General features: G+C 43.5%; 1 protein-coding gene across 1 annotated transcript in view; it reads left to right on the plus strand.

The window, feature by feature from the left end:
* The window catches only part of map2k5 (mitogen-activated protein kinase kinase 5), a 100,821-nt gene that overhangs the window by 69,734 nt on the left and 16,800 nt on the right, over nt 1–14,287 (plus strand). Inside the window, exons 20-21 of the mRNA XM_085772666.1 lie at nt 11,897–11,958; nt 13,608–13,653. Coding sequence (XP_085628792.1) covers nt 11,897–11,958; nt 13,608–13,653 — 108 coding nt within the window. The remainder of the gene's footprint in view (nt 1–11,896; nt 11,959–13,607; nt 13,654–14,287) is intronic.

The following is a 14,287-nucleotide window of genomic DNA, read 5'->3' on the forward strand; positions in this document are numbered from 1 at the left end:
TTCCCTATGGGTTTTTGAAAAGTTTGTAGGGGGCGCTATTTTGCCATTTGGCCACGCCCACATGCGAGACCACCACTCAACGCTAAGTTGCCACAGGCCCCACGTGCGTGCAAAATTTCGTCCGTTTCCCGGCTTGGGAAAGGGGTCGAAATGGCGTTCGAAGTGGCATAATAATAATAATAATAATAATAATAAGAATTAAAGCCGCAAGCGGCTATGACGGGCCCTCGCTCCACGCCACTCGGCGTCCCCGCTACCCCCGGGCCGCTCTTCGAAAACCCCCGCGCGCAACCGGACGTGGGCGGCTGCGTCGAGGGCGGTCCCCTCGTCGAACACGTGACGTTTCGAGCAAAACGGACAACGTACGATGGAGTTACGGCAGGTTTACGGTTCGTCCACCAGGGGGCGGTAACGGGATGTGGGCCGTTGCGTACGGGGTCGTGACCTCATCACACATGTGAAGTTTCGAGCTGATCGGACAATGTCGATGCAAAACGCGACATTTCCTGTGTCCACAAGGGGGCGTATTGAGCGAGCTAGCGTACGATCAAATGGAGGCGTAGAGGGCCGGCCTCTGATCATGTACTGAAATTTTGAAGTGACTACGATCAAGTATGTGGGCGTGGAAGGCAAACGTAATAGCATGGCGACTAAACGAGCAGTTGACCAACTTTGTCGCCCCCTAGCAGCCACGCCGTTTCACGTAGAGAAAAGCTTTTTATAGTGTTTGACCAGCTCGGTCTCCTGATGATCTGTAGCGAATATGAAGTCAATCGGGCAAAATCCGTGGGAGGTGGCAGTTCACGGTGGAGCGCTATTCCTGTCGCCGCCACAAGGGGGCCATTAGCCGTAGCGTCATAGCGTTCACGAAATACCTTCACCAACTTGTTCGGCATGTTTTAGAAGTGGAATGAAGTTGATGGGGGCAACTGTGTATTTTTAATGAATTTTAGCGCACTTCCTGTTACCACCGGGGGGCGCTATGAGTGACGTAGGAAAATAATATGTCGCATCGTTCTGGGTCACGCCATCATCATGTGCACCAAGTTTGAAGCTGCTGCGATCAAATCTGTGGGCGTGATAGCATTTAAACCTTTTTAGCTGAATTCGGGAAATTGGCCGTGCCCTAGTAGCCACGCCCTTTGACCTACACACCTGCGGAGCACAAGCCGTAATCAGCTCAGTCTGGAGATGTTCCGTGCCCAATTTGAAGTCAATCGGGCGAACTCCCTCGGAGGAGTTCGTTTTGCGTCAAAGAAATGCTAACCAAAATAGCCGACTTCCTGTTAGGTTTAGGGCGTGGCTCCAATTCAATTTTTTGTATGTTTGGGTATGATACACGTGTGTGTCGAGTTTCGTATGTGTACGATAAAGTAAGCGAAATTTGTCTATGAAGAAATTCGGAAAAACTTCTAGGGGGCGCTATTGAGGCATTTAGCCACGCCCATGGGAAACGACTCTATCCCCTGAAAGAGCTCGCCATTCTTGACCCGTGGATGAAATTTCGTGAGGACACGACTTCGTTAAAGCCACGAAAAAGGCAAACGTAATTGTACGATAAAAAATCGTCAGTCGCCGCGGCGGCACACGGACGCCGTTCGTCGTATCTTCACAGCGTTCATAATGTAGCTTCAGCAACTGGTTCTGCATGTATTAGAAGTGGAATGAAGTTGATCGGGTGAAGTATGGATTTTTAATGAATTTTTGCGTACTTCCTGTTACCACCGGGGGGCGCTATGAGCCAGGCAGGAAGTCGATACATCAAAACGTTCAGGGAGGAGCCAACATCATGTCCTTTGAATTTCAAGTGGCTACGACGAAGTATGTGCGCGTGAAAGGCAAACGAAATTTAAATTGGGATGATACACTTTCGCCGCGGCGGCACACGGACGCCGTTGCTCGTAGGGTCAAAGCGTTCATGATGTAGCTTCACCATCCGGGTCTGCATGTACTAGAAGTGTAACGAAGTCGATTTGGTCAACTACGTATTTTTAACGAATTTTTGTACGTTTCCTGTTACCACCGGGGGGCGCTATGAGCGACGTACGCAAATAATATGTCGGATCGTTCAGGGTCTCTCCATAGATTTTTGCACCAAGTTTGAAGCGTCTACGATCAAGTATGAGGGCATGAGAGCCGTTCGTATTTACATGGCGAGCACCGAAACAGTCGCCAAACTTCGGGGCACGCCAGAGGCCAAGCGCTTTGAGCTACAGACCTGCGGAGCACAAGATAAGCTCAGCTAGGTCTGGCGATGTTCTGGACCCAATTTGGAGCCGATCGGGCATAACCCCTCGGAGGAGTTCGTTTTGCGTAAACCAACTTTGAAGCAAAATGGCCGACTTCCTGTTGGTTTTAGGGTATGTCATTTTATGAAATTTTTTGAAGATCTCGGGTTGATGAATATGTTTACCAAGTTTCGGACAAATCGGTGTCGCAGACCCTCATTCCCTATGCGCGGTCTAGGGGGCGCTGTGGTGCCATTTGGCCACGCCCACATGCGAGACCACCACAGTACGCCGAGTTGCCACAGTCCCCACGTGCGTGTAAATTTTCCTCCGTTTCCCGGCTTGGGAAAGGGGTCGAAATCGCGTTCAAAGCGGCGGAAAAAGAATAATAATAATAATAATAATAATAATAAACATTACAATATCTGGGGTTTTTGCTGCCAGGTCTATGCAGTACTTGAGTACTTGCTTGCTTACTTGTTGTTACTCGTCGGCTGGCACGTCGACTAATGTGCATGTCGAATAACAATAGGGACCTCCCTGGGTCGTTGACACAGGCTCGGGCCCTAATTAAAGCCGCAAGCGGCGATGGCGGGCCCTCGCTCGCCCATGCCACCGCGGGGCCTGAGGCACGCCGGGGCTGTGGCGCGGAGCAGAAATGGAGAAAAAACCTGGAAGGAGGCCAAAATTGCAATGTTTCGTTCATCCACCAGGGGGCAGTCACCGCATGTGGTCTGGTGCGTTCAGGGGCGGCCCCTCATCACTCATGTGAAGTTTGGAGTGAATCGGACAAAGCATGAGGGAGTTATGAGCAGTTAAAGGATCGTCCACCAGGGGGCAGTAATGGGATGCGTGCAGCTGTGTTCAGAGTCAGTCCCTCATCACACATGTGAAGTTTCGTGGAAATCGGACAATGTTGATGCAAAATATGGTACTTCCTGTTTCCACTAGGGGGCGAATGAGTGAGATCGCCTATGAGTACATAGAAACGTTGAGGTCGTGACCCTGGACCTGTGTACCAATTTTCATGTTGATAGGAGTTCAATAAAGCCATCCAAAGGGCAAACGTATTGTCATAGCGAGGAATGTTAGCCACGCCCCCACAGGGACGCCATTACTCGTAGCCTCACAGCGTTCATGATGTAGCTTCACCAACTGGTTCTGCATGTTGTAGAAGTGGAATGAAGTTGATAGGGCAAAGTATGTACATTTTCCAAATTTTAGTACACTTCCTGTTACCACCGGGGGGCGCTATGAGTTACGTGGGAAGTTAATATATCGGGACGTTCAGGGCGGCGCCATCGTCATGTCCAGCAAGTTTGAAGTTGATTGGATGAAGTATGTGGGCGTGAGAGCCACACGTATGGACATGGCGAGAACGCCAAAGTCTGATGAGCGCTGGCAGCCACGCCCTTTGACCTACGGACTCACGGAGCACAACGAAAGCTCAGCTAGGTCTGGAGATGTGGTATACCTAATTTCAACTTGATCGGGCGAACGCTCTGGGAGGAGTTAATTTTAGGCGGGAAAAATCTACACCAAAATGGCCGACTTCCTGTTGGGTTGAGGTCATGAGGTCAAGAGGCTTTTTTGCATATCTGGGTATAATACATATGTGTACCAAATTTTATCAACATCGGACAAAGTCAGTCAAATTCCCTATGGGGATTTTGAAAGTTTGTAGGGGGCGCTATTTCGCCATTTCGCGTCGACCATGTGCGACCACCCAAAAATATCGAATTTCGGATCAGGCCGGACGTCCGTGCAAAAGTATACGCATTTTCGCATTTGGGAAAGGGGCGAAATTGAGGCACGAAATGTCGGAAGAATAATAATAATAATAATAAACATTACAATTTCAATATAGCAATTTTTCCCCGGGGGGTCTTCCATACCACATGATTACTTCACTACTTGATTACTTTGGGGTCACTTGCACTTTGGGGTCACTTGCACGTTGGGGCATGAACGAATTTCAATAGGGCTTTCGCCAGGCGACTTGCAGTCGCCGCTCGGGCCCTAAAAATAAACATTACAATATCTGGGGTTTTTGCTGCCAGGTCTATGCAGTACTTGGTTACTTGCTTGCTTACTTGTTGTTACTCGTCGGCTGGCACGTTGACTAATGTGCATGTCGAATAACAATAGGGACCTCCCTGGGTCGTTGACACAGGCTCGGGCCCTAATAATAAGAATAAACATTACAATATCTGGGGTTTTTGCTGCCAGGTCTATGCAGTACTTGGTTACTTGCTTGCTTACTTGTTGTTACTCGTCGGCTGGCACGTTGACTAATGTGCATGTCGAATAACAATAGGGACCTCCCTGGGTCGTTGACACAGGCTCGGGCCCTAATAAACATAGCAATTACAATAGGGCTTTCGCTGGGCGACTTGCAGTCGCCGCTCGGGCCCTAATAATAACAAATAAACTTTACAATATCTGGGATATTTTGCGCCAGGTCTATGCAGTACTTGGTTACTTGCTTGCTTACTTGTTGTTACTCGTCGACTTGCACGTTGATTAATGTGGATGTCGAATAACAATAGGGACCTCCCTGGGTCGTTGACACAGGCTCGGGCCCTAAATATTTTTTAAATGCAGCCAGGGAGCTCTCTGCTCTCATGGGCTGAATGAGAGCAGGAGAAGGAGCTCAACTTTGTAACTTGCTGTTAAAGGGATAGTTCACCCTAGAATGATATTTCGCTCATTACTGTATCTACTCACCCTCATGTGGACTAAGGGCTGGAAGAAGTTTCAGAGTCCTCCGTCCCTTCTCTGAGTTACAGGGGGTCTCAGCGTAGCAGTGCATGTCCATATAACGGTTGTAAAGGGACACCAGAGCTCTTCGTAAAAAAACACACACAAAAAAACATCCAAATACCTCCATGATGCTCGTATGTAATGTCCGTCTTGTGCTGAAGCCCCAAATTGCGTAATTGTCCCGAAAAAAATTAAATAAGTCTATATTTTAAGCTTGTTTGTAGCGGAAGCTTCTCGAAGCTCCTCTTCCTGGTCCGTCCAAATCTCGCGTGATTCGCAGTAACCGCACTGACGCCGGCGCAATTCAAATATCAAAATGTTCAGCCTTTTCGGGACAGGTGTGCTATGTCTTTTCTCTTTTCAACTATTCATACTTTTTGCAATGTTCAACTATTTCTGATTTTTTTTCCCCCATAGAGAATGCATTGGAACAGTCTTGAAACTCTTCAAATCTTCTTACTTCTTTCAGCCTTTAAAGCGTCCACATACTTTCAGCTAGAGACTTCATTCAAATTCTGAGCTGTAGACAAACTTCTAATGTATTCATCCTGTATTTACAACTTTTTCATAGCTTGTACCGTTTTTGAGATAAATCCTTTAAAAGCACATGAGGATTTCTGACAAATTTCACACTTTTCAATGAGTGTGTATGGGGTTGGGTCAGAGTGAGTGACATCATCGTTAGAGTGAGAGGGATCGAAAAACATTCAGGATTTTTTCTGGATAAATTGCCAGCACGGCCACAAATTAAACTCTAGACACATGATTTCCTCACCGGTTTGTAGCCACACTTGTTGTGTCTCATTTAATGTGTTCAAAACAGCAGACAGACTTACAGAATTGTCTCTGTGAGCCTAATTGTCCAGCTAGACCCGCTCCAGTGGCTCATCCACTTCAATAGAAAAGTAGGAGCTGATTTTTTTAGAAAAGCAGAAATGCCCCCCTTTTCTACCTTGCGACCCTGAGAAAAGTTTTTGCCCTACAAACATTTAATGCACATTGCCTCGCTCAGGAAGGTCTGCTTGCCCAGATGGTCAGATGGCCACATTCTGATAAGAGTTACGGTTCTCTTTTACTGGGCTGTTTTGGGAAGCTGCTCAGAGCACAAATCTCTCTGCTCTGCTCTGCTCTGTGTGCAGTTGGTCCAGCTGTAGGGGCCAGCTCGTTATCAAAGTCTAGAACAGTGCAGGTGCAGCCTGGCCGCTCGTTAAGATGTTTTTAAACACAGCCCCACACACACACATGATAAACCAGACTGACAGAGGATGTCCACGCACAAACACAGGCATCACACTCACACAGACAGACACACACAGACGCTCACACACAGTCAGTCACACACACACACATACACAAACAGACAAACACACAAACACAACACTGTTCCACACAGTAAAATGTAAGCATGGTAGTCGCCATGGTAACTTCTGAGGGCAGGCTGCCAATCAATCAGATCATTAGGGAGAGAGGAGTTCTGTGGCGCTTATCAACAGTTTTACTTTCTGCACATGTACACGCAGACAGAGAGACCGTCAGACTCACACACCCAGACACACACACAGGTTTTCAGCTCAAATTCATCAGGCTCTCAATTATTTTATACTTTTGATGTAAACATCTCCAACAATTAATTTTTTTCTCATGAATTTAAGTTCAGACGTTTAGTCTTTCCAACTCTATTAATAGTAGTACAATTACAGGTGGAGCCTGGGACATAGGATGCAGCTTTTAACATGTGTCCTATCGATCTATCTATCTATCTATCTATCTATCTATCTATCTATCTATCTATCTATCTATCTATCTATCTATCTATCTATCTATCTATCTATCTATCTATCTATCTATCTATCTATCTATCTATCTATCTATCTATCTATCTATCTATCCCCCCCCCTCCCTATTTTTAACCCCTCTGTCTCCTTTTTTTCTTTCTTTCTTTCTTCTACTCCTTCATTTGTATTTTATGTAACTTTTTCTATCCTTCCCTCTCTATCCATCCATCCATCCATCCATCTACCTCTTTCTATCTATCATCCCCCTCTCTCTTTTTCTTTCTTTCTTTCTTTCTTTCTTTCTTTCTTTCTTTCTTTCTTTCTTTCTTTCCTTCTTTCTTTCACTCACTCCATTTCTGTCTTTTTACTTCTTTGTTTGTTTGATTGTTTCTTTCTTTCTTTCTATTCCTTTTCTCTTCCTTTGTTTTTACTCCATTTCTTTCTTTCTTTCTTTCTTTCACTCCATTTCTGTTTGTTTACTTCTTTGTTTGTTTGATTCTTTCTTTCTTTCTTTCTACTCCTTTTCTCTTCCTTTGTTTTTACTCCATTTCTTTCTTTCTTTCTTTCTTTCACTCCATTTCTGTCTTTTTACTTCTTTGTTTGTTTGATTCTTTCTTTCTTTCTTTCTTTCTTTCTGTCCTTTTCTTTTTTCTCTCTTGTTTCAATCTTTCTTTCTTTCTTTCAACAATTTCTTCAGCTCATTCAGCATTGCTTCCAGCATTCACACCATTTCCATTCTTGGAAATGTTTTTTCTAGTTAGTGTGACTGCTGAAGCAGTCACACTATTGTTCTTCTGTTTGGCCATTTTCTTCCGCCTTTTTACGGTCTTCTTCTAGTCCTTCATACTTTGTGCTATTTCAACAATTCATATATCAAAACGTGCAGCTTTTTTTGAACTTTATCGGCATTACTTTTCTCTTTTTAACTATTTATACTTTTTCAAATATTTAACTTTTTCACAAAAAATCTCACATTCATCAAAGTCTCAACCTCTCTTCTTCACAACTCCACTGTAGTGTAGGGGGTAGGGTAACTGGTTGCCAACCCTAAGGTCACTGGTTCGAATCCAAGGGCAGAATTCTTGTTATGTTATGTTGAATTCTGCTCTCCTCCCCCGCCTTCAATTGGTTACAGGTGTTTGTTATCTCCTTGATTACTCGTACCAGTTTGCAGCACATCATCACATTACAATGAATGACAACAGTCTTGAAAGCAGTGTGCTCTCTGTAGCCGAGTGGCAGAGTAAAGGTTTAGTGATCATATGGTCATGGGTTCGATTCCTGCCTCAGTCTTTTCACTTCATTGCTTGACTTTTGATTCCAATTATTCAGCTGTCATTGGACAGTCTTTGATTCCTCATAGTATAAAGCTCATTGTAACTCAGGTTCTCTGTGGCCATATGGTTAGTGCTCAGCCTGAAATTCACAGACATTTTCATTCTAAGTCATTCAAGCTTGACTCTCAAGCTTTCTTGATGTTGACAGTGTGCAGATCATTAACAGACAACAGTCTCTGCAACTGTGTGTGCACTGTGGCCTAGAGGCAGAGTGGAAGTCTAATGACCATGAGGATGTGGGTTCGATTCCGACCTTGGTCAAACATTTGTATGGTGATCACTGCTTGCACTATTTGCTAATTCTGCAACAGCGTTCAGTTGCTGTCAGCAGTCACACCATTTCCATTCTTGGAAATGCTTTTTCTAGTTATTTTTCCACTTCCGGCCAGATTTCGATTCGCTACTAGTCCTGCAACTCGAAGAGACATATTATATATCAAAACGTGCGTCCTGATCGGGATCGCTGTGCTATTACTTTTCTCAACAGTTTACGAATTTTTCGCGACGTAGTCGCGAAAAACTGCGCAAAAATTTTGCATGTAAGTCAATGGGACGGCCGGAAAAAAAAGAGCGAAAAAGACCAATCATTGGAGTTTAACAAACGTCTACTGCTCAGGCATACTTTCACCTAGAGACTCCATTTAAACTTTAAACAGTAGACACAAGTCTTGTGTATTGTCGTATTACTCCACGTTTTGATAGGTCATATAGTTTTTGATCAATCCCTGATCAATGACCATGATCATTTTTGGAGAAATTATGAGTTTATAATGGGTGTGTATTGCATGGAATGTTCGTGTCAGAGTGCGTGACATCATCGGTTAGAGTGGGAGAGAGTGAAGAAACATTCTGTATTTTTTCTGGATAAATTGCCACCACGGCCACAATTTACACTCTACAGACATAATTTTTTCAGAATTTGTAAGACAAACTTGTTATCTCTCATGTCATGTGCTCAAAATATCAGAGAGACTTACAGAACTTACAGAATCAGCCTCTGAGTGCGGCCACGTCTGTCCCTGCTCCTCATTGAGTCCAATACAAATATTTTCTGAGAGGAGCAGAACGGCCTGATGTTTTAAAACTGCCAGCGTCGCCAAAATATTTACTGTAGAAACACCAAATCGTACCGAAATTTTCAGTAAGTCCTTAGAGCAACGTTGATCTGTGTTTTGTTCTGATAGGAGTTACCGTTTTGTCATGCTAAGCCTAATTGTGAGGCCGGTTTAGAGGCAGAAAATGGCTGTTTTTCTCCACGTTTCTGTCTGTCTCAGCCTGCGGGGGCCCCTATCGCCGTGGTAACCTCTTTGATCCTCAGGCCAGGGCTCGTTAACTTCATAAACAATCCACCTGGCGCTCGTTTAAATGTTTATAAACACAGACACAGCTAAATCAGACTGACACAGGATGCAGCTACTAACTAACTATGTGACAAGTCAGTCACACACACACACACAGACTCTAGAGCCAGCTTCATGTGATTACAGTCACACACACACACACACACACACACACACACACACACACACACACACACACACACACACACAGGTAACCTAATGTGGTTACAGCTCCTCCATATCAGTGCTTATAGAAAGATGATCATGTGTCTGTCTGATCAGCTCTGTCTTGACCTTAAGATCGTGGGTTTGATTCCCATGTTGACAGAGATGGCACAACCCGCAGTAGCTCCCGTGGCCCATTCAAAATTTCCCGAGAGGAAATTTTCTAGTTTTATTTGTCATACAGGCTGAAATCAAACCCCATTACAAACAAACTTATTCCAGGTTCATTTTATGAATTTATTCTTACAACATCAAAAACTAATAATAATAATTTTTTTTAAAGTTCTGACAATTAATAGAAATTAAAAAAAAACTAGAATAACAGACTTGGAAAAATAATCAGTCCCCTGATGTAATACCTCATAGATCCACCTTTAGCTTTAAAAACACCAACCAGACTCTTTGGACATGTGTTTTATAGCATTGCACACCTAGATCAGGGAATATTTGCCCACTCTTCCTTGAAGAACCATTCAAGTTCAGTCAAATACTGTGGTGATGGCAGTAGACTTCTCTCTTAGAGTTCATCCAAAGATTTTCTATTGGATTTAAGTCAGAACTCTGACTTAGCCACTTAGGATCTTTCTATCCCACTGTATTGTTTCTTTGGCGGTATGTTTAGGATTATTGTCATGTTGGAAGGTGAAAACCTACCCATCTTCAGCTGTTGTGCAGCGGGACACAGGCTTTCCTTAAGAATTTGGGTGTACTTGGCATCATCCGTTTTCCAAACATCCCCACAACATAATGTTGCCACCATGCTTCACAGCAGAAATGGCGTATTATGGATGATGTGCTGTGTTTAGTTCTTGCCAAACATGGCGCTTGGAGTTTGGACCAAAAATTTCAATCTAAGTATTGTCTGACCTTAAAATCTTTTTCCGCATGGCCACAGAATTATCCAGGTGTTTTTTATTTGAATAGCTTAAACAAGACTGAGTGTGGCACTTTTTTCATAAAAGGTCTGACAAAAGGTTAAAGCAGAAGTAAGCGATCCGGTCGTTTTGGCTAACTTCTTATCAGCAGATGGAGTTAGCAGTCCCCGCCCTCGTCATGGATCTATTGGTCCTCGTCCCTACGTCACCACATTCTCGCGCATCCCTTGGCTGCACACACAGAGAGGACCGCCCCTTTATGCCGTTCTCTCTCCTCATTGGATAAAGGTTGTAGGATACAAGGAAAGTTTTCTCCTCGGCTTACAGCAGAGCAGAGTGACTGACAGACCTGTGTTTCGGACCAAACACTCTATATAAGTGATTGCTGTCAGAAGATATAACTATTTAATTTATATTAAAACAAACATTCCACTTACTTCTGCTTTAAGGTTTTATAGACACTGTAGTTGAGCAAAAATGTTTAATAAATCAGCCAGTTATCAAGAAGAATCAGAATCAAGATGTTGTACATTTAAACAGTTTTTACTACCGAAGAAGAGCTTGATATGCTTTTCACAGGTAGAAATTAATCTAGATTCAGTCAAAAGGCCCTCAGATCGTCTCCATACCATAATGTTTCCACTTTTAATAAAAGAACGGGTCCAGGGGTGACATTCGTTATTTTCGCTGTAAGGGCCATGACACCTCTAACATACCACGTTTTCGCTTTTAATTCACCTCCTTGAACTTTGTGGATCGCAGGATTCGTTCTTTGGTCGACAAAATGAGACAAATGTGTCACTCAGCAATTGTTGCACCTGAACTTGACAGGTCATAACTACTCACTGCTGCCTTGGAATAAAGAGCGCTGCATGTAGTGTTGAGGTCAGACGTTACTGTAATATAAGGTCTCCGCAAAAGAAAGCTGTACCTCTTTGAATCAAGACCCTTCAATGGTTTACACTCATACAACATACATACATTGGATCAACACAGTAGACAAATGGATGTCTAAATCTTGCAATGGATATCACCCAACTAGCATGCCTTTGAAACCTTTTCATGCCTCTGTGCCAGCCGTGGTCAGAGACGCCATGTCTTTGGGTTGTTGGTCCAATCGTCCCATTCATACAAACACCTCGGGCGGGGGCAGCACCTTTTTTCAAAGTCGGCACAAATATAATTTGAACCGATTAGATTTTGGCAGTGAAAGGTCAAAGTGACTGTGACCTCAAGTCCGTTCCATTCTTCTGAACACAGTATTGAATGCTTTGGGATAATGTATTTTTTAAAGATTGAGCAGGTTATCCTATTCGCAGATTGAAACGTAGTCTGATTTGTTCTTCTCCGCAGGATCCCCCTGTTCTTCCTGTCGACCAGTTCAGCGAAAAGTTTGTTCACTTCATCACTCAGTGGTGAGTCATTTGCTCTTACTGTTTAATAAGATTTGATTCTTGAAGGACAGATGCTGATTTTTTTTTTTCACCGAACTCCTTTTGATTTTAAAGGGATAGTTCAACATTTTTGGCAAATTGGCCCATTGCCATAATCCCTATAGTCATAGCAGCAGGTTTGTTACCTTTAATTGTCGGTGCAAGCTATTTTTAGAACGGCTGAGCCAAGCGACGAGCTGCTCAGAGCTACGTTATGGAGGCTTATGGGATTTCTTGGTTTCCCTCATCAAATACACAATCCAACAACTCCAAAACAAGTTGTGACCTGCACATTCACCACGCTATGAGATAATAGTGTAACGTTACTAGACAGAGGTAAATACAGAGACTGCTTACTGAAAAACTGTCCCTGAAGACAACGTGCATCAGTGGTTTTGCATGAATTTACCTCGAAAACAACTCTGTCTCATAACGTTCCATTATTATCTCACAACTTGTCCACCAGAGCGTTTTGGAGTTGTTGGATTGTGTATTTGATGAGTTTGATGAGGGAAACCAAGAAATCGCATGAGCCTCCGTAGCGTAGCTCTGAGCAGCTTGCCGCTCAGCTCGGCCGTTCTTAAAATAGCTTGCACCGACAAATAAAGGTAACGAACCTACTGCTATGACTATAGCGATTATGGCAATGGGCCAATTTGCCAAAATGTTGAACTATCCCTCTGTGTTCAGTGGCTCTTGTCTGTGTGCTGCATTATTTGTGCCAAACACATTAAGCTAGTACAAATTATAATCACAAGTCAAACATCTGAGTCCCACAAAGGCCACAAGATCTATAAAACATGGATCTATCAGCTGAATTGTTGTAGCTGAATCAAAGGTATAAAGGTAAACAATGGCATTGGAGTGCATTAGTCTGCGCATGTGGATGCATTTTGGATGTAATGGTTTCAGTGAGGACATTCGCTGCTGCTGGTTCTAATGCAACAGGACAAAGACGTGTGTTTACCCTCCGATTCATTAGCCTCTTGTAACCTTTACATTGCACAAACATTTACATACACCCTCAAACCACATGCGATGGGCCCGTGTGTGTTCAGCGCTCGCTAGCTGGCTGTACCAGCTGTTGTTTAAACCCCCCATGTGTGTTTATTTACTCAGACAGGGCACCTCTCTCTCAGGACACACGGAGGTACAGGTGCCCTGCCCTGCCTGGGTGCGCTTCTAGCACCGCGTTCTCCCAGGCTGTTCTTATGGGGTCACGGCCCATTCATTTTGATACATAAACCAGCCACATGACTAACTGCAGATAACCCCCCCCTAGATTGTGTATTGTATGTGTACACACTGTGGAGGACGCTCACAGAAACACACACACAAATTCACTTGACCAACTACTTCAATTTTAAGGTCCTGACAAAAAGGGAATATTAATTGAACTTAGAAATATTAATTAATATGTTTCTAAAACATGTTTGTATTTGTTGATAAAAAGAACGGTCTGTGAAAGTACTTTTAGTTTCTGTGGCATTAATGGTTTTGTGTCAGGACTCCTCTTGAGTATTCACGCTGCCAAAAATGAAAGTTAGAACAAAAGAAAATGTCTTGCACTCTACAAACACAGCTTGAATAGTGGCTGGATATATACTGCTTGTGTCTCTTTTTTTTTTCAGTATGCGACGGCAACCCAAAGAGAGGCCTGCTCCTAATAACCTCATGGTGAGTAAAAACCAAGCCCTCCATTATAACAGCTCCAAGGACCACAAAATCTAAGTTTTGAATAACTGTGTATAGAAGGTGATAATTCCACCGAGAATTCAATTAAACGTAATTTTATTATCTCTGTAGCTTTTGGATTATGCAGTTGTTTTTTTTCGCAAAGATTGAGGTGGTGTTGGGTCAAGGACCCACGAAGTTGCCATTGCGAATGTGGAAACAACAGCAACGAACTTTTTGCTCCCAATGAAAGATGTCAGAGGGAGGTCAACCAGAAACCTTGAGTCAGGTTGAAGACCTACTTCAGCAATTATTCATTTAATTCACCACATTGGAGCCAAACTGAATGAATCAGGCCTAGGTGCAGTGCAAGAGTCAACTAATTCTGGTTTACAAAATTAAGTTTTATAACCCAGTGAAAATTTGATCAAGGGACAAAGAGGAAAGTATTATTCTGTGCTTCTGCCTGTTCTGCTGTTGGTCGGTCAGAGAAAGTTCTCAACACCATGTAAATGTGTCATTATGACATGATACTGTACTAAATGTGATTAATTGTCAGGATGTTAAAGGTAAATGACTTCACGTCATGATCAGGTCATCTGCAAATTAGTCATACACAACGTTTTTACTCCTCATT

Source organism: Trachurus japonicus, chromosome 3, assembly GCF_045865225.1.
Source record: "Trachurus japonicus isolate A0001 chromosome 3, Traja_1.0".
Taxonomy (NCBI): Eukaryota; Metazoa; Chordata; class Actinopteri; order Carangiformes; family Carangidae; genus Trachurus; species Trachurus japonicus.